At 40.2% G+C, this 19,349-nt stretch overlaps 1 protein-coding gene across 1 annotated transcript in view; it reads right to left on the bottom strand.

Moving 5' to 3' along the window:
- LOC131134176 (rho guanine nucleotide exchange factor 26-like) overlaps positions 1-18,869 on the bottom strand; it is a 29,793-nt gene extending 10,924 nt beyond the window's left edge. The window contains exons 1-12 of the mRNA XM_058079131.2: positions 18,312-18,869; positions 16,447-17,817; positions 16,105-16,156; positions 15,850-15,992; positions 11,480-11,536; positions 10,104-10,264; positions 7,203-7,355; positions 6,948-7,077; positions 6,458-6,532; positions 4,959-5,048; positions 4,694-4,848; positions 67-276 (exon numbers count right to left, since the gene is read on the bottom strand). Coding sequence (XP_057935114.2) covers positions 67-276; positions 4,694-4,848; positions 4,959-5,048; positions 6,458-6,532; positions 6,948-7,077; positions 7,203-7,355; positions 10,104-10,264; positions 11,480-11,536; positions 15,850-15,992; positions 16,105-16,156; positions 16,447-17,727 — 2,507 coding nt within the window. The 5' untranslated portion in view covers positions 17,728-17,817; positions 18,312-18,869. The remainder of the gene's footprint in view (positions 1-66; positions 277-4,693; positions 4,849-4,958; positions 5,049-6,457; positions 6,533-6,947; positions 7,078-7,202; positions 7,356-10,103; positions 10,265-11,479; positions 11,537-15,849; positions 15,993-16,104; positions 16,157-16,446; positions 17,818-18,311) is intronic.
- Positions 18,870-19,349: the final 480 nt, after the last annotated feature.

The raw sequence follows: 19,349 nt of genomic DNA, 5'->3' as shown, positions 1-19,349 counted from the left end.
TGACTCCCTTCTTGGAGATAGTATATAATCTGCATGTACATGGTGCGATACAAAAGAAGTACTCACATTAACTCCGTCCCCAAGATCATGGGCACCTTTTCACCCGAGTGGTTGCTGAGGAAACGCAGTCGGAAGAGATGGTTGGCGCCAGCTTGCCGCAAGCTCAGCATGCTGGCGGTGCTGCGGACCGGCGACAGGTTGAGTTCCTCGGGCTGGCAGGAGCCCACCCAGATCTGGTCCCTCAGAGCGTAGTCGATTACAGAGTAGCTGTCCTCGCTGGTACAGGAAGAAGAAGAAGAGAAAGACGTAGACTTCATCAATCATATTTATTTTACATTTGGAGGAAGCAGGTGGAACACATTCTATTTGCTTCCACCTACTGTACACATAAAACTTTGTTCGTTTAAAACAGGTCCAAACTTATCCATGAAAGGATGCAACTTTGACACTTTAATATTTTGGAAAGCAACACTTGTAGATATGCTAAGAAGTGAAACTATGTAGATTTCAACTGCATCTCAGCTTTGCCATCAAGGTGAATTGTTACTAAAACAACATTCACTTTCCACATAATTGAACCGCAACTTTTTTGTCTTCATATTTGGATTTTATTTGCTTAAAATTACAGCTGTTTTTTTTCAATTTCTGCGGTTTAATTTCCAACTATATCAACTTTCCTATTGTAAATTTTCTTGGAATAATAAATAATTATGACTTTATTCCCATAACATATTCATACTATTCTCATACTATTTGAATTTTAGCACATAATTTTTCAAACATTACAACCCAATTTTTGTTTCTCATATTGTGTGTTTTTTATTATATTTTTTTAATGAAAAAAATTGCTGTAGATTTTCTTTTTTTTTACTTTTTTCATGTAATATTACGACTCTATTCTCCTAATATTTATATTTTATTCCCCTAACAATATATAACTTTTCTCCAATCAAAATTTCCCAAAATGACAACATAATTTGTTTTTTTTACTTTTAATTTTATACTTTTAATTGTCGTTCTTCTTTACTATTTCAACTTTATGTGACTAAAATGAAATTATTTTTCCTTATTTTCTATTTTGACTTTATTCTTCTAAAATAACTGCTGATTTTTTCCAATTTTTTCAGTTTTTTTTTTTTTTTACATTTTCTTTTTAAATTATATTTTCAAAATGCGTCGCTTTGGAGACCCCTGTTTTAAGGTCCGGTTTCTCAATCCCCCTAAGAGCGAAGCACTACACGGTTAATAAAAAGAACCAAAAGGGGCTTATAAATCAGCAACAAAATGATGTGTCACATTTACAATAAAGAATGAGCCATTTCCACCCCCGCGAGTACCTGTACCCGAGTATATAAGCTTTTGTCTACGAGCACGGCCGGTAGGAAACATCTGGAGCCAATTTGTAGGACCTCTTAAAGCAAAGTGTGCATGTATGTTTACGCAGTGTGCTGAAAAACAGGAGCTTAAGTCGAGCCCATGTGCCTTTTATCAACCCCAGACTGGAAGGGCGGCCGAGCTGGACGGGAACCAGCTTTGTGCGAGCCAGCGTGTCCATTTAGGTACACGTGCTGCGTGTCCAAGTAAAGGTAGCTCCAAAACAAACAGGAGCGCGTAACGCTGTAAATGAACCTTGAACTGTGAGGAGGTCGGGAACCAAGAATGGGGTCACGAGCTGAGCTTTAACTGCCACCCTGTCCTCAGCCCCACCTTTTGTTCACAAATCAGGCAAGAGTTAGGGACGCCAAACTATTAAAACTTAATAGGAGACAGATAGGAGGGGAGGGCTTAGTAGGTTTTAGCTCCAGGGCTCCGCCTATCATTTTTAAGTGTAATTTTTTTTTAAGTGTAATTTACTTACTTCATTTACTGAAAATGTAAACAAAGCCATTGTGTATTTTTAAGTTAATGATCAGCTCATGAATACTACAAAAAAACTCATCTGCTGTATAACGTCATATCGAAATAAACTTTGTTGGATCATTTGAATGTGCATTAAAGTCTGAGGCTTCCCTGTGATGGCCTGGATAAGTGGCAGGCAGGAAAAAAGCATTTCCAGAAAATGTCTTATCCCATATCCCATACGTATCCCATACATCACAGCCGCTGTGAAAAGCTTCCATGGGAGTCTTCATGACTGATAACCCGACAGGTGAGATGTTTGGAATGCCATTGGCATGGCTCATAGGGGATCAGAGTGGGAGGGGAACCTGCCTGGTTTTCATGCATGAGTGAGTGAGTGAGTGAGTGAGTGAGTGGGTGGGTGGGTGGAACACACTGAAATGACAATACTGTGGAAAGACTAAGTTTTAACACTAATGTTGCACCATGCAAAACACAGGAAAGCCAAAACGTGAACGGTCATGTTAAAATGGCCGTACAAGTAAAAAGAAACGATTAAAATGCAGCAGAACTTAGGTAGGGGGTCAAGTCAAGAACTGCAGATGAGTATTTCATGCTAAGGTTAATATCGCCCAACCCTATTTCCCATAATATCAGAACTTTTTCCCCAACCTAATTTACCCCTTCACTTTTGTTTACCATACAATTTGACATACTTAAGCAGCCTTTTTCTTTAATATTTCATCTTTATGCTACTAAAATGTTTTTTCTCATGATATTATGTAAAAAAATTACATTACTTTCTTATCTGTAAATTAAACCTTTTTAATATTATACATTAATATTTATAATATTATTTTTTATATTAATTTTAATATTAATATTTATACTTTACTCCCATAATATTATAACTTTTTCCCCAAACAAATTTTCCCAAAATTACAACTTTGTTTTGTTTCTGATAATATTATGACTTTAGAAAATTTATTTTTTCTTAAATATTTCAACTCTATGCTATTAAAATGACATTATTTTTCCACAGTTTGTTTTTGTAAAATTGAAAAAAAAAATTTTCCATGTTAGAATATGACTTTATTCCCATAATATCTTTTTACCCAGTATATTTTCCCAAAATTAAAACTTTATTTTGTTCCGTTTGTTTCTCATTATATTAGGACAATTTTAAAAAAGCATAATTTTGTTAATATTTCAGCTCTACACTACTAAAATGTAAGTTATTTTTCCCCATAATATTACAAATTTATTTTTGTTAAATCACAGCTTTTTTTCTCTAAATATTTGAACCGTTGTAACTTTTTCTGTAAAAAAAAAAAGACAATTTCACTTGTTTTGTATGACTTTTTAAAAGATAAAATAAAGTATTTAATCTTTAAGTTTTGCTCGACTAAAATTACATTATTTTTCTTCACAAAATGAAGACTTTTTCCTAATTAAATTGCAACATTTTTCTCTTAATATTTTCCACTTAATTCTTGTCAGATTACTACAGATTTTTGCCCTTTTTTCTTGGTAAATTATATTTTTAGAATGAGCCAATTAAACAAAACAGCACACCGGGGCACAAGTGGCTCGCGGACCACACTTTATACCCCCTCCTGTGGTGGTCAAAATAAAAGAGAGGGAGAAAGAGTGTTGGGATTGTTATGGAGTAAAAAGTAAGGCCACAAGGTTCCGACCATGAAGAGTGGAAAGAAGTGAAAACATAACAATACTGAACGTGGAAACGGAACATTGAGTAAAAAGTGGGAAGCGGAGAGAAGCCAGCTGCTGTGGATGCTGAGTGTTATGTAAGTGTTCCTGCACAGTCCAACAACGCAACGTAACGCCTCCATGCTGCGTGACACAGGGTCTGCTTTCCAAGACGTGACTCCCACTTTGGATCCAGGAAAAGCATCTGTTATGTCAAACAAACTGTTGTCTTTCACTGTTAGCCTCCAGCGCCTCTATCTCAAGGTCATGTCCAAACAAAAAAACTCACCATCAGTCCATTTGGTCTTCAAAGACAAACATCTCTGGACGTTTGAAGAAGATTGGTTGACTCTTTCGGAACACGTATTTAGCCATATTGGATCACATGAACAATAAAATAGCTTGGATATTCTTCAACATGACTAAGGTAGCAGACTAGCGTGACACGGCAGAATAAAGCAATATTTTAACAGCTTCTCTCATTCACACTCCCATTTCCCAAAAGCCCTCTTCCAAAAACACAAGCTGGACAGCACACGCCGAAGCAATCTGCCTTTCCAGATCCCATTCCCAGAAACAACATCATATGGAATGTTTCATTTTCTTTCCCGCCCTCTTATGATTCCTAGGAATTCTGAGTGTGCATGTCGGGTGAAACAATCCCTCCCAGAGAATGGACATGTGAGGAGAAAGGGCAGGAAGGCATTTTCATGGGGCATAAAAAGCACGCTTTGAAGGCAACAGGGAATGTTGACACGGTGGCAAATAACCTTGTTCTCTTATTTCGGATTTTTACCTGAAAAATTAGATTGCCAATACAGTTAATCTTTCAATCATCTTTAATCATTAAAGGTAAAGTTGCATCCTTTCATTTTTCAATACACGGCCATTGCTGGAAGTTTGCACACCACTGGTTGACAGTGTGAGATGTGTGATTGGCTGGTGACCCTCAGAAGGACAAGTGGTATAGAAAATGGATGGATGGAAGGATGGATGGATGGATGGATGGACAGACGTTATCTGCAGTCCCAGTCCAGTCCAAACACTTGTAGTGCAAACCAAATGCCTCAAATGTGACACAGCAGGAAGTTACGTGCACACACACACACACACACACACCACATTCACTCGTTGCTGAACGTACCTCTTCTTTCGAGTGACGATGAGGACGTCGTTGAAGAGGAAAAAGTACACCTGTTGTCGCGACGTCCGCTTAAGGAAGATGCCGTTGTCCTCCACGAAGGCCGTCAGCTCTCCTCTCTTCACCATCCACCTGGACGAGGAGACCAGGGGGAAAGGCTGGAGGTGGAGAGGGGGGAGACCTTTGGTCAATGTCATTCTTGCAGCATTCATAGTCGTATAATACACGGACATGCATGTTGTGTACAACTCCATGATAAAAACGCTACCTTGATTTTAAAGTCCAGCTGGGAGTTGATGGTATACATCATCTCCGTTCTCTCCATGGTGCGTGCTCCCTCATTGCATTTCCTCACCACCTGCACAGACACAGATATAGAAAGTACATACATCTTTCTTACTTCCAGGCATCTTCTATATTAAACACAGGTTCATACTGTAAGTGTTTGGGTCCCTTTTCAGTACTATTTACAAAGGAGGAAAGTGACTAAATATTGCACAATTTTACTTCAAAATAAATAAATAGACATCTGTTGCAATTTTTCTGAAAATAAACTGGTAATATTTTAAGGACGATTTTAGCACAATAAAGCTATAAAATATTAAGTAAATAATAAAATATTAAAGGAAAGAATATTTTTATAAAGCTATCATATGAGAAACAAATTAAACAAAAAACAAAGTTTTTATTTAATTTACATCTATAAATTTTTGGAAAATAAGGTTGGGGGAAAAAGTTATATTATTATGAGAATGAAGTTTAAATATTATCAAAATGAAGTCAGAACTACAAGAAGAAAATTAGAGGACGGAAAACAAAGTAGAAAGGTAACTAAATATTGCACAATTTTACTTAAAAATAAATAAATAGACATCTGTTGCAATTTTTCTGAGAATAAACTGGTAATATTATAAGGAAGATTTTAGCACAATAAAGCTATAAAATATTAAATAAATAATAAAATATTAAAGGAAAAATATTTTTCTAAAGCTATAATATGAGAAACAAATTAAACGAAGAATAAAGTTTTTATTTAATTTACATCTATAATTTTTTGGAAAATAAGGTTGGGGAAAAAAGTTATGTTATTATGAGAATGAAGTTTAAATATTATGGAAATAAAGTCAGAATTACAAAAAAAATCAAAGGAGAGAAAATAAAAGAGAAAAGTAACTAAATATTGCACAATTTTACTTCAAAATAAATAAATAGAAATCTGTTGCAATTTTTCACAAGCTGGTTGCGACCCACCCAGAACGAGAATGGGTCCATGACCCAATTTGAGAATCCCTTTAACCCATTATTACGTTGTTAGACGGAGGTGTATGAAACTCTTATTTTGATGTTTGTCCTACGCTGTTATGATGGCAGACGGGCCATACGGTGGACGAGTGGTTAGCATGTAGGCCACACAGTCAGGAGATCGGGAAGACCTGGTTTCAAATCTTCGCTTGGGCATCTCTGTGTGGAGTTTGCATGTTCTCCCTGTCGGTGCGTCGGTTTTCTCCGGGTACTCCGGCTTGCTAACCACTCGGCCCGTGTGGCTGTTAACTCATGAAACGTATCCATACTCTTTCGTATTGAATGAGTTAAAGAGATTAGTATTAGGCTAAGCCCTATTTTTTAAATATTTTTATTTTGTATTTTGATATTTATCAACAGACTGACTTTATTTTAATTTCATTGTATTATTTGGATAGATTTTTGTGCTCTCTCTCTCATATATATATATTATATAAAAATAAAACATGGATGTTATTCACTGACCTTGCTGACAGCATGTAAGGCCTTCTTACACTCTTCATACTGCGCAGAGTCTTTGGGAATCTTCTGACAAATTGTCTGCAGGAGGCGGAAGAAAAAGTGTGTTGATTTCACCTTTAAAAGCACACACCACCTTATCAGGCCTCCTGATAACGTATTGCAACTCCAGAACAGCTGTGAGAAGCAAATGAAGTGAAACCAAAGTTTCTCAGGCTCCAGAAGCGTTCATGTGGACTCCTGGGAGACGCTACGTAACAACTTATTGGAGGGTGACAGTGGAGCACGGGAAAGGAAATGGGAGAATAACCGACACTTGGAGAACAAGGAAAAAAATAAAAGTTAAGAAGCTAAATTGTAGGGATCGTTTGAGAGAAACAGTAAGGTCACCTGAATACGGTGACGGTTAGTGAGCTCAAGCACACGGCCTGTATGTGGTTTACAAAAGTTGCATAAGATTCAAAGTCTCCTCATTCCAAAGCTCATGCACACTCACGTCCATGAGCAAGGGCAAACGCGTGATTCTCTGCATGGGCAGGATGAGGAAGGAGATCATGGGGAGGTTCCTGCATTCAGGGTGGGCCTCGATCCTGGTCAACACCTCCTTAAAAACTGGATTCTTGGACCTACGAAAACGAGGAAGAGAATGTGGAGCGGAGAGGAAAAAGTAGCAAATCCCCAAGGTCAAAGTGTGAGAGTACTACATTCTGGAGGAGATAAGATAAGAGCCTCTGTGAGTGCAGCCACTTACAGGAGCCTCTGCAGGGTTCTTTGCTGGTAGACCTCGTTGGAGCAGTACGTGACGTAAGGATCAAAGTTGGCTTTGGCGTGCTTACAAACGATATCGCTGATGTCGTCGATTACTATGTTGCGCTGGTGTTTCTCCTCCAATTCCTTAAAGAACCTACATGCAGGGGAGGCGTCATCATCAAGTTAGCGTGCCATTTAATCCTGCACTTCCCAGCATGACATGACTTTATTCCACTTTACATTCATGTGTTTACAATGTGGAGACTGTGCAGTATAATGCTGCAAGCCTTATGGATGTCACTGGCTCAGGATGCCTGCAGCCCCGGGTAAACGGGTTCTACAAGTAGTAGCTAAACATCCATAGAGAGTGGCGCCGTTGCAAAACAGTGCAGAGCAAAAGGGGCAGGAAGCAGGAAACATCCCCAACACCTTTCTACACTAAGATCACAAGGGAGGAACTCCCTGCCTCTTAAAAATAGTCATGGCCCAACATGAAACACAACAACATAGGCCTTTCCTCTTCCTGAGGACCAGCAGATGGTGACTTTAACAGCATGACACAAAGGCAAAACAGGGCTTTTAGCATGTGATGTGAAGGTGGCAAACAGGAAAGCAACAAATACAGGCTTTGGCCGCTTGCGTGGTTTCTACTCATTCGTGAAAAGCAACCCCCCGTGCCATCCCAAACACTTTGGCTATCTATAGGAGACAATGCCTCTCTGGCAGCCCCCCCTTTGCCCTTCATGCTGCAGCCTTCCTAATGAGGACTGGCCACACAGGATCAAAGGCATCATGTGTCCATAAATGTCCATACATTCCTATAGCGAGGCCACACAGTGGAGCGTGAAAGAATACTTACTTACTACTTATATTAAAAACAACTGCATTTCAGCTTGGTCATATAGATGAAATGTTATGAAAATGATATTATTTTTCGAACTTGCAACTTTTTTTTTCCTAATTCGATTTAGACTTTTTTTCTCTTAATATTTTGACATTATTCCATTTTTTCCCCATTTTCCATTACTGTTGTTTTTAACTTGCCAACTATTTCAACTTTCTTCTGGTCAATTTTCCACTCATGATTATGACTTAATACCCACATTTTGACTTTATTCTGATAATATTAGAACTTTTCCCTGACCTACATGTCCAAAAATTACAGATTTTTTTATTTGTATATAAGTCTTTTTTCTCTTTACAATTCAACATTATCCTAATAATTTTACTATATTCTCATAAAATGTAACACAATATTTGTTCTTGTACTATTATGGCTTTATTCCCATAATATTTTCTAATATCAATATTCTAATATTCAATATTGATACTAATATCAAAAGTTATAATTTATTAATCAATATTTAATATATTTGGAATGAATTAATTTAAAAATTCTAATTATAAAATTGTATAATTGAAATGTACAAAAAATCTAATTCAAGTAAAATGACTGCTTTTTTGTTTTCTTCCATCCCTCCATCCATACGTCCATTTTCTATGCCGCTTATCCTCACTAGGGTTGCGGGGCATGCTGGAGCCTATCTCAGCTGACATTGGGGAAAGGCTTAGTACACCCTTTTTTAATTTATTGTTAAATTCTATTTTTAGAATGTGTCATGGCTCAATTAAAAAATGCCCCCCTTTGGCCTCCCTGTTAAAGTACTATAGTATAGGTTTTAACTGGTCAAGGATGTGGGCTGCCTTTTAGGACACAGACCCTTATCGCGTCACGTTGTTGTGAAAATGAAGGACATCCATGTGCGATTATGAAAAACAAATATGGTCACAAACATGCATGTGACAAATAGGCTTGGGTACTGGTACTTTTGAAATGGTGCCGGTGCTTTAACATTGGCTCAACGTGCAAATTTAGTCCAAAAACAATGCCTTTTTATTGTGTTCCTGTACACAATAAATTCCCATTTATTCCACATGCCCATGACAGATATGATTATGGTACTGAGTTTCAGCAAGCATCCCTAGTGAGAAACTGCTCTTTGCATGATAATGTGAAGAACACTAGTATGCAGATGGGGTTGCTCATATCCCGGGGTCTTATTGAAATACAATCAGCAGCACACCTGCGTGTAAAACACTCACGCACTGACAGCATCACCACCGCCTCAGGGTGTGGAGAGAACAAGCAACTCAAATTCCAACTCTGCTGTCTTGTTTGACGGGTGCTATGAGCCGTTTGCATATCTTAGCTTCTCAGAGAGGATGCTGTTTGTGTGTCCCTATCATAGCAAGTGTCAGCAAAAGGGAAGAATAAATGTAACACACATGAATGCATGGCGAAATACAATAGATAATTAGGATGAAGATAAGTACATCTTGGAGCACAATCTTGGTTACTCGGGCACTAAAGAAGAAAACTTCCAGCCCAAATGTCCAGGTAATTCCGATTAATTGTCATTAATTCCAATTAACTCAATTCCCCATAACGTTCATGGCTGTCTTTATCCGCTCAGCAAGCTTGCAGACGGCTGTTTTCACCAGTTTCAGCTTTCACGGCATGTCCTACTTTAGTGTTTCCAGCTCAGTCGTTAGGATTTAAAGGTCTATTGTTACCAGGCCGTGAATGTCATTAAACGTCTCATGCCTGCACTCTAAATCCTGATGGATAAATGCGGTTCATAGGGCTCATAACTGCTGACCAAAACAGAAAAAAAAAGTATTGCAATGATATGTGAGCTTGTCCAGACGTATCCAAACTGAAAGAATGCAAATGTACTTGTTTACAGACACCTCACTGTGCACTCCACCAAGTGTTAAGTGTTTAAAGTGGAATTATACGGCTCGTTGGCCAAAGAAAAACACCACAAACTCCAACGTAAGAAGCCAAAAAACATCCCAGCCCTTTTGTTTTAGTCTACTGGCAACAAAAGATATTTCTTACTTTTTACTGGCCTCACAGACATCAGCAATGTTGGAGAAGAGGTGGTGGTGTTCCGTCTTGGTCATGGCCTCACTCAGCTCAGCTGAGTTCTTGAACATGCGGATCAGGATCTCAAGACTGTGGAGGTAGGAGTGCTCTGAGGAGATCACCTCAAAGATGGCCTGAAGAAGGGAAAGTGAGAATAAAGTCAAACTATTAAGAGAAACATGATGTAGTCTAATGACAAAAAAAGTAATATGGGGAAAACATATTATCAACAATCAACATATAGGAATAAAGTCATAACGTTAAGAGGAAAAGATTTACAGTAATAAAGTTGAAATATTTGGAAAAAAAGCAGAAATAGAAAAAAAGCTGAAATTTTACCAGAATAAAAAAAGCCGTATTTTAGCAAGATTAAAAGTATTTTTAAAAAGCTGTAGTCTAACAAGAAAAAAAGTAGAGATTTTACGAGAATAAACTGGTAATATTACAAGGAAGATTTTAGCACAATAAAGCTATAAAATATTAAATAAATAATAAAATATGAAAGAAAAAAATATTTTTATAAAGCTATAATATGAGAAACAAATTAAACAAAGAATAAAGTTTTTATTTAATTTACATTTATATTTTTTGGGAAAATAAGGTTGGGGAAAAACTTATATTATTATGAGAATAAAGTTTAAATATTATAAAAATAAAGTCAGAATTACAAGAAGAAAATTAGAGGAGGGAAAACAAAAATAGATGGAAATTTAAAAATTGCAGAAATTTGCTATAATTTTATGAGAATCAAGTCAAACTATTAAAAGGAGAAAAGTATTCATTTTATAAGACTAAACTTGGAATATTATGGGAGGAAATAATGTCATTTAGTAACACCTACAGTCATAGAAAACATGATTACTTACATTTGTTTCTACAAATACAATGACCATGACAAAAATAGCTCATAAGATTGTCATTTAGCATACTTCTAGCCATTTCCATAGTTAATAACCATAGATAATAACCAAAATCACTTAAGTTCTTACATCAATAGCTATGGCATTATACGAGATAAAACAGTGTTGAGGCATTCCATGTTGTCGTGTTCATTGTATTCTTCAGGTAACATACTTGAAGGGCTACCAGACATTACAATTAATACAAAATTGAAAAAACAAGGCTGGTCTAATCCTTTTTCCATGACTATCCCCACATAGTGTCAATTCCAATGACATTCCTAATAATGACTGTGGTACAACAGCAACATCTGTCCTTGCTCCAAAAATAAAAGCCTATATGAAGCAGTAGTCTTTTGTTTGATTTGTCATTGGTCTAGCAAGCCGTAAGGAGGCTTCATTGACAAAGTTTCATACCTAAATAATTGTAAAAGTGATAATAATTCATACCTCTTGTCTTTTGCGTTCTTCCTGACTCAGCCGATCGAACAGGCCACTTTTCTTGACCTAACGCCAAGGGAGGAGAAAAAGCATCTGTCAGTAAAACTATCTTGACATGGCTTTCGCAGGAGTTCCCTATACATCCTTCAAATGGAAGTGTGGGATGTGACTGCATGTGTTGTCCCAGCATATACAGTGCAATGAGAGGAGCACTTAACATAGCACTCTATGGGAAGGGTGCAACAAAGTGGGAAACATCCATGGCAACAGATGACACACTGACGTGAAAGCAGAAAGCGGGGGGATGTTTATGTATTGCTTGGTTGTGAGAATGAAGGGAATTGAATGATTCCGCCGGTGACTGCGTCGTCAGGATGGTAATCCTCAATTAAAAGCATGCCTCCAACTAGTGCTGCACAATATGAAACTACCTACTAACGCCTTCAGGGGTAATGTTTATTTCATATGAGGAAACACCCCCCCAGACTATTTCCCATGCTGCAAAGATACCAGGAAGTGATACTGCCGCCATCGCTACTATCTGGCTCCAAGCCCAACTGGGAACAAAATGACACAGTACATGAAACCAGTAAATAGTGTATCCCTTTGAGGTTTATCATGGTGAACTAAGGCATTCTTCAAAAGAGCTATTTTCGTGGAGGCATTAAAGGACTTTTTTGCACATCATCCATAATCCTTATGTGAGACATGAATACATATCTTTCTCTTTTCAGAGTGTTGTAAAGATATAACAATTGCTGAAAAAATACTTCCTTCCTGGCTGCATTGATTTCACATGGCAACATAGTGTTAAGTTTTTAACAAACAGACAAAGAAGGCCAGCTCTGTCCTAGGATGTCCTCCGGAACAGGTGGGTGAGGTGGGCAAGAGGAGTATGACAGCAAGCTGTCCTATGATGAACAAACTCCCACTCACTCACTGCACTAAGGAGCTCCACTAGTCAGACTAGATAATAAAAACCGTTCCAAAAGAATCATGTGCAATAACCATGCAATAAACTGTGCAATAAAACTGTGGCTTGGTCAAAATGTACAGTATACAGCAGTATATAGTGTATATAACTTCAGATTTGTATTACCCTGATCCTGCACTTCATCTCCTCATGTGTGCTTTGAACTACAGTCTTGCACTCCCACTGCTGTAAATCTGATATTTACCCATTGTGGGACTAAAAATGCATGTCTTATCTTGACTTTTCCAAACTCAAAAACAAAAACCTAACAACAGCCTGACAGTAACCAGCCGGTGTGGTGTGGCAAGGTGTCACTATACAAGTAACGCAGTTCTTTGGCGTAACAATGTTAATCTTCTTTCCCTTCAGGGGTCGCCACAGCAAATCAATCTCCTCCATCCAACCCTGTCGTCTGCATCCATCTCTCTCACACTAGCTACCCTTATGTCTTCCTTCACTACATCCATAAACCTCCTCTTTGGTCTTCCTCTACGCATCCTATCTGGCAGCATCCTTCTACCAATATATTCACTATCTCTCCTCTGGACATATCCGAACCATCTCAGTCTGGCCTCTCTGACTTTATCTCCCTCTGATGTACTCATTCCTGATCCTATCCATCCTGGTCACTCCCAATGAGAACCTCAGCATCCTCATCTCTGCTACCTCCAGTTCTTCTTCTTGTCTTTTCCCCAGTGGCACTGTCTCAAGACCAAACAACATAGCTGGTCTCAATTTGCATAATTGCATAATTGTTTTGGCAAAATTTTTATGTCGGATGCCCTTCCTGACACAACCCTCTGTATTTATCCAGGCTTAGGACTGGCACAACAAGGCCCTGATTTGTACCCCATTGAGACTATATTGGCGTACAATGTCAATAACATTAATTAAAACAAATGTCACAGTAGCTTGGTTAATATTATATCACATTTTATAGAAAATGGAGCGTTGCTAGAACATTTTAGAAGTTTTTGCAGAAAGAGAGTAGTTGTGTCCCACTATGTGCATTCTTAGCTGCCTCTTTTTAGTTGTTTTTATATCTTTAGAACACACAGAAAAGAGAAAGCTGTGTGTTCATGTCTCACATAAGGGTTGTGAATGGTGGGCAAAATCTCCCTCCCAAAAAGTGTACTTTTCCTTCAAGAGCATTTCCAAAAGGAACATGCCCTAAATCTATATTTTACCAATTAATGCTCAGGAGGTAATATGATAGGCCCCTTGGACTGAAATGTTTGACTTGATGTTAGAACTATGAAAACTTGACTGACAAAAGAGCCAGGATGAAGACAACTCATAAGTCTGGTTCTTGGCTTCTGCAGGGACAGCATCGCAACATCACAATCCCAACCGTTAACTATTCGCTGGCCACAGCGGATTTTGATGGATGAGGTGAGACGCATGGTTTTGCATGAGTGCCGGATGTTATTGTTTCCCTTTAATTTACAGTTCACGCTCATCTCTGAATTCCTCAATCTTTTCCCTTGCATGTTTAATCGCATCTCAACAAGTAAACACATCGCTGAGAACCCCTGAGAATAAACAATGCCTTCATTGAGTACAACCCTGCCTCCCTCCATTCCAATGCCTAACTACATTATGCAACTTAGAGGCAACCACATTTCCCCTCTGAAAGCACTACATATTATGCATAGCTTCAGTCTGGCAAATACGAAGGAGCTTGCCAGCACACTGGCATGAGACCTAGCAGTGCTCCCAAAAGAGGTCTGGCTGACTTGTCTGCCTCCCTGCTCTTGAGGAAGAAGTACGCCTGCACTCTTGGCTGAGCACACTGAGGGACAGTGGGAGGCAGGCACGCTGTGGACTGTGACCCAACTGGATATGACAGCATTCTTGAGAGCATTCCAAGCACTGTATACAATAAAGTCATGGGATGAAGACACAGTATGTGAAACTACAAAAGAATGAAGCTACAATGACATTACCATAATTTCAGACTATAAAGAAGTGAACTTTGTCAGCTGAGGTTAAAATGCTTGCCAATGTCAGAGTGAAGTGTGTTCATGGAAACACCCGCCATGTTTGTGGAGTTTGTTTGTATGATATTCTTCATCGTTTCATGACGACATACCTGGAACTACATAAATGCTCCTTTTTTGTTTTGACATACTACAAAAACTTCACAAATACTACTTTGTATTTACCCAAAATGTAGACAATACTTATTAAAGCTGCTCATTTTCCTCTCCCTTTCTGTGTGAAAGGGGATAGTGAAAGCCAGAGGTGGCAGCAAGTCAGTATTTTGCAAGTCTTAAGTCTTTAAAGTCAAATCTCAAGCCTAGACAAGACAGTTGAAGGCATAGGCTTCAAATCTTAGCCCGCTAAGTCATAAGCACTGTTTATTCATTCATTCATTCACTACCGCTTTTTCCTCACGAGGGCCACGGGGGTGCTGGAGCCTATCCCAGCTGTTTTCAGGCGAGAGGCGGGGTACAGCCTGGACTGGTCGCCAGCCAATCACAGTCAATACCAATCATATACACAATACACCATCATACCTATGGACAATTTGGAGTCGCCAATTAACCTAGCATGTTTTTTTTGGGGAAGGTGGGAGGAAACCGGAGTACCCGGAGAAAACCCACGCATGCACACAGAGATGGCCGAGGGTGGAATTCAACCCTGGTCTTCTAGCTGTGAGGTCTGTGCGCTAACCACTTGACTGCCGTGCCGCCAAGCACTATTTAGTGTCTCCCAAATTAACATTTGAGCCTTGTAGACATAAAATCCTATGGTCTCCATTACTCTATTATTCATTGTTTACACTGGATAGCACAATTATTATAGACAGGCGCAAGCTAGCAAACTAGCAAAATTAGAGGACATTCTGCATCTATGACTGTCTACATCGCAAGGTAGGGTAATGTAATAAGGATGGATGTCTCATCCACGTAACATTACTGCTGCCTAGTGACCAGAATACTACACATCACTTGTATTTCAATATGTTTTGACTAATAATAGACCATGGTCTACTACTAAACAGTGATCATTGATTAATTTCCTTAAAAACATGATATAGCGTAGGAGCGATAATGGAGCCAAGATATTACGAGGGATGACTGTCCAATTAATTGATTTTGAATTGTTTCAGTTCTTAGTCGAGTTGGAAGCCTTTGGTTATATTGTCAAGTCCAAGGTCGTGAAAATTGTGACTCGAGTCTGACTTGAGTCCAAGTCACATGACTCGAGTCCACACCCATGGTAAAGCCAAAACAGGATTATTGTAGTTGTTGTGTTACAGGCAAGACTCCTCTATGCCCTGCCCTGTTGTGTTAAAAGCAAACGTCGCTTACGTCGCCGATTTGATGTGTGTTCCAAGAGACTAATGTCTGTAAAGGTTGCCCAAAGCTGACATGTGTTTGGAATATTCAGAGTGTCTAACCACGCTAAGCTGGCTCCAGGAGGTCCGTATGGGTCGGTACTGCACCACAATGGTTTTATCTGCTTGAGGTTGTCTGGAATCGGCATCTTCATCAGAATCGTTATGTAACGCCTTTTCCTGATAGTTCTGGTACAGCTCTTCCTCTGAAAGACATTTTTTAAAAAGGGATTATACGTGTACGTGTGTGTGTAAGGGAATAGGATAGAAACAAGCTGAGTTATGAGTGAAATGCAACGCTGGAAGGGCTGCTCTCACCTTCACTGTCAAAGGTCCGCTGAGGGGTCAAACGGTTCCTTTTCTCAGGAATCTAAAACACACATGGGTTAAACTATGAGAGAACATACACACACAGACTCTGTCACCTGTTCTCTGCTGGCATCTGTCATTGTCAAACAGAGCCACTCTGTGTGTGTGTATGCTTGACTAGCATGACATCATGTCTTCCAACCATCACATACTAGATGTCCTTGTAAGGCTTTGTCCTGATTCCGCTGTGAAGTCTGTACCACATTATGTGAACTTTAAGAGTCAGCGAGTGTGTTGTTGAACTCTTATCTTTATAATACGTTATCTTTATTGGACTCCAGATTCGCTCACCTTGCTCTTCGCTGTTGCAGGAGGAGTTTGTGTCCGTGGGCTGTCAGGCTTGGGTGCCCCCGGGCTGGTTGGCTTCACAATGCAGGGACTGCCTGGGCTGGTCGGGGGTGTTTTATTATCGCTTTCTGACCCTTTCAGGACGGGCTGGGTAAGCGACTGCGCCTCCAGATCGACTCCACTGACAACAGCCCTCCGATAGGATGTACTCCTCAGGCCCCTCCTTAATGTCCCCGGGCTTTCGCTTTCCCCATCTGTGCCCCCGCCGTGACCCGCTCCTGTGGAAAAGTAGGCTCCTGTCTCTACCATGCTGAGGGTTTTTAATGTCCTCTTGGAAGCGTCCAACCCCAGCAGCCCTGCCAACCCTTGGCCTTGTGGCCCAGACGAAGTCGTCTTGCTGTGCCGAATATCCGAGGCTAAGCCCTTAGGGATGAGCTGCTGGGTCCCCATCTTGAGGGCGGCGGGGCTGTGGGTGCTGAGGACCACAGACGGACAGGGTGACATACACGGGGAAAGAGAGGGGGAGGGGGAGGAAGAAGCATGCCTGGTGTCTTGTGAGGAGGCGGACGAGGATGACGACTGCCTGAGGGGCGGCGAGGAGGAACGAGGTGTCGGGGGGTCGGAGGAGGTGAGGGAGGTTAAGGAGGGGATGCTGGACATGGAGCTGTGGGAAGGACTCCGTCTAGTTGGAGGAGATGGGCTTGATGGAGACGAGAAGGACAGTTCGAGGTTGTTATTGTTAGGCGTGTGTGGAACCCCGTCAGGTGGGGACAGGTTGAACGACGTCTTCTCCTTAGGCAGGCTCAGACTAAACACACTAGAAATGAGTCCTTGAGGATCTCTGACACACTTCTCTGGCCACACTGTCACTCCGTTGCTGTGGTTTCCTGTGTTGTACTCTCCATTACGCATTCTGTTGTCCAGTGAGGCAGATCTGCTGCTCTCAGGCTTGAATTTAGACAAGGAGAAACGTCCATTGGCGATGTGCCCGATGCTGATGCTCCGGACAACTCTGGACTTTTTGGAAGGTTTGTGCAAAACATGCTTCAACACGGCGGTATTCTTGCCCGGACACGGGGCTGTCACCACCAGTTTTTCCGCCGGTTGGCTCAAAGCAAACGCACACTCCTCCACGGGGAAGTCCGTCGTCACGACGCCGTTCGTGTGGTAGCTCCTGGGCCGTGGTTTCCTCGAATCCTGCGGCATTTTGCAGTTGTCTGTGCGCCGTTTCCACAAGGGCGTGATGTTATTGTTGGATAAGTCCACGTCGTTGCCGAGATCCATGGTCCTCGGATGTCCTCTTTCCCTATCTGTGTCACAGCCGGAAGGCCGCAGTGCAAACACTGCTTGCCCTGCGGAGAGCCGATCTCAGCCCTGAGGGCAAACAAAGAAGAATAGCAATCATCCGAGAGCTTAGCTGCGTCCAAATTCCCACAGTTTACTCATTAACAGCCTGGCAACATCTAGATGAGGGCAATATATTTAGAAGGAGCAACAACAGGCAGGAAAATTATTGTTTTGTGGCAGTTCAGCAAAGTGAAAGGTCATCATTAACAACTGACAATTGTAACTGTATACATTGCGAGAACTTAAAGTACATCTGATACGGTGCTCCTATGGGGTGGTGCATGCAAAAGTATTATTTATTATTAAAAAGATAAGAATAAGAATAGTTTCTACACTGTATACAAAGGCAAACACCTTTAACTAGCTAGAGATAGATTGTATCTTAAAAGACATTTACTCCTTCTGATCCCCTGAACAAAGTCATTAAACACCTGATTCTTAATTATTGTTCATCAGAAAACTGATTAACTAAGAAATTAGACTAAACTTTGCCGTCAATGTCTTTAAAATTGCATATTCACCTGAAGAGGAACTCTGCGCTCAGTGGCTCATGTTTCTTGATTAATCCAACACGGGAACTGAGAGAAAGTGCGTGGAAACCAGGCTTGGTGTGGAAGCAGCATCGATAAACTACACTGCAGTGCGCGGCAAAAAGCGCGTCTGAGGCCAGCCAGGCGTGTTTGGCCCGGCAGGGAGGTTCCTGGATGGTGTGTGCAAGTGAGGAAGAGGGGCGGGGCTACAAGTAGGAAGGGGACACCACCCCCCTCTCTCCATCCGGTTCTCATGTGTGGTGAACCCCAGGTGGGCACATACCCACTTGGGGATTTTACACAACCAATTAACCATTATTAATTAGTCTAGCAACTGCTTTGTAACATTTTACAACAAATGTAAAATGTTTCTGATATGTTAGACCGAAACTGGAATATTTTTTTAAAATTATATGATTATGTGTCAGCGCCCTCGTGTGACTGATGACGCAATTGACATGGACAGTAAAAGTAAAGTAGCCAACAGTGTTGACATTTACTGCATTTTATTTCTATTGTGTGTCCATTTCAAACAAAAGTGATGTATTTTTATTTTTTTTAACTGTTGTGTCAATGATGTCCATCGCCGCCGTTGTGCATTAAGACACTGAAGTGTTTCTTCCTGTTATCAGTACTTCCTCACACTTTACAACACTTTGTGTGTGGGCAACCCCCCGTCCCCTCTACATTGTTTGAGGAACACAATTAATCCTTCAACAAAGGAGGTGACTTAAGCTCTAGTAATGGTAATTAAACCCTTCCTCCTCACAAGATAATATTTCCATTTGCAAAAGGTTTGGTGTCCATGCAGGTCAGAGATGCTCTGGCGCCATCTTGTGTGCGTTAATAGCATAACTTTCTTTACTGAATTTAAGTCAAATGTTAAGTAATGCGCTATTAATTTCGAGTTTTATCACCCCACCAAGGCATATATCGATATAGAAATTACAGTGAATAGATCTTTTAGGCACTAAAACAGTGCATGGCAGTTGTTAGCTCTATGAGCTATACTTCAACTGCAATTGGAGA

The sequence above is a fragment of the Doryrhamphus excisus genome, linkage group LG8, assembly GCF_037039965.1.
Source record: "Doryrhamphus excisus strain RoL-2023G ecotype Guam linkage group LG8, RoL_Dexc_Guam_v1.1, whole genome shotgun sequence".
NCBI lineage: Eukaryota > Metazoa > Chordata > Actinopteri > Syngnathiformes > Syngnathidae > Doryrhamphus > Doryrhamphus excisus.
The sequence above is the reverse complement of the archived record's forward strand: the minus strand, read 5'-3'. Positions and strand labels throughout refer to the sequence as shown.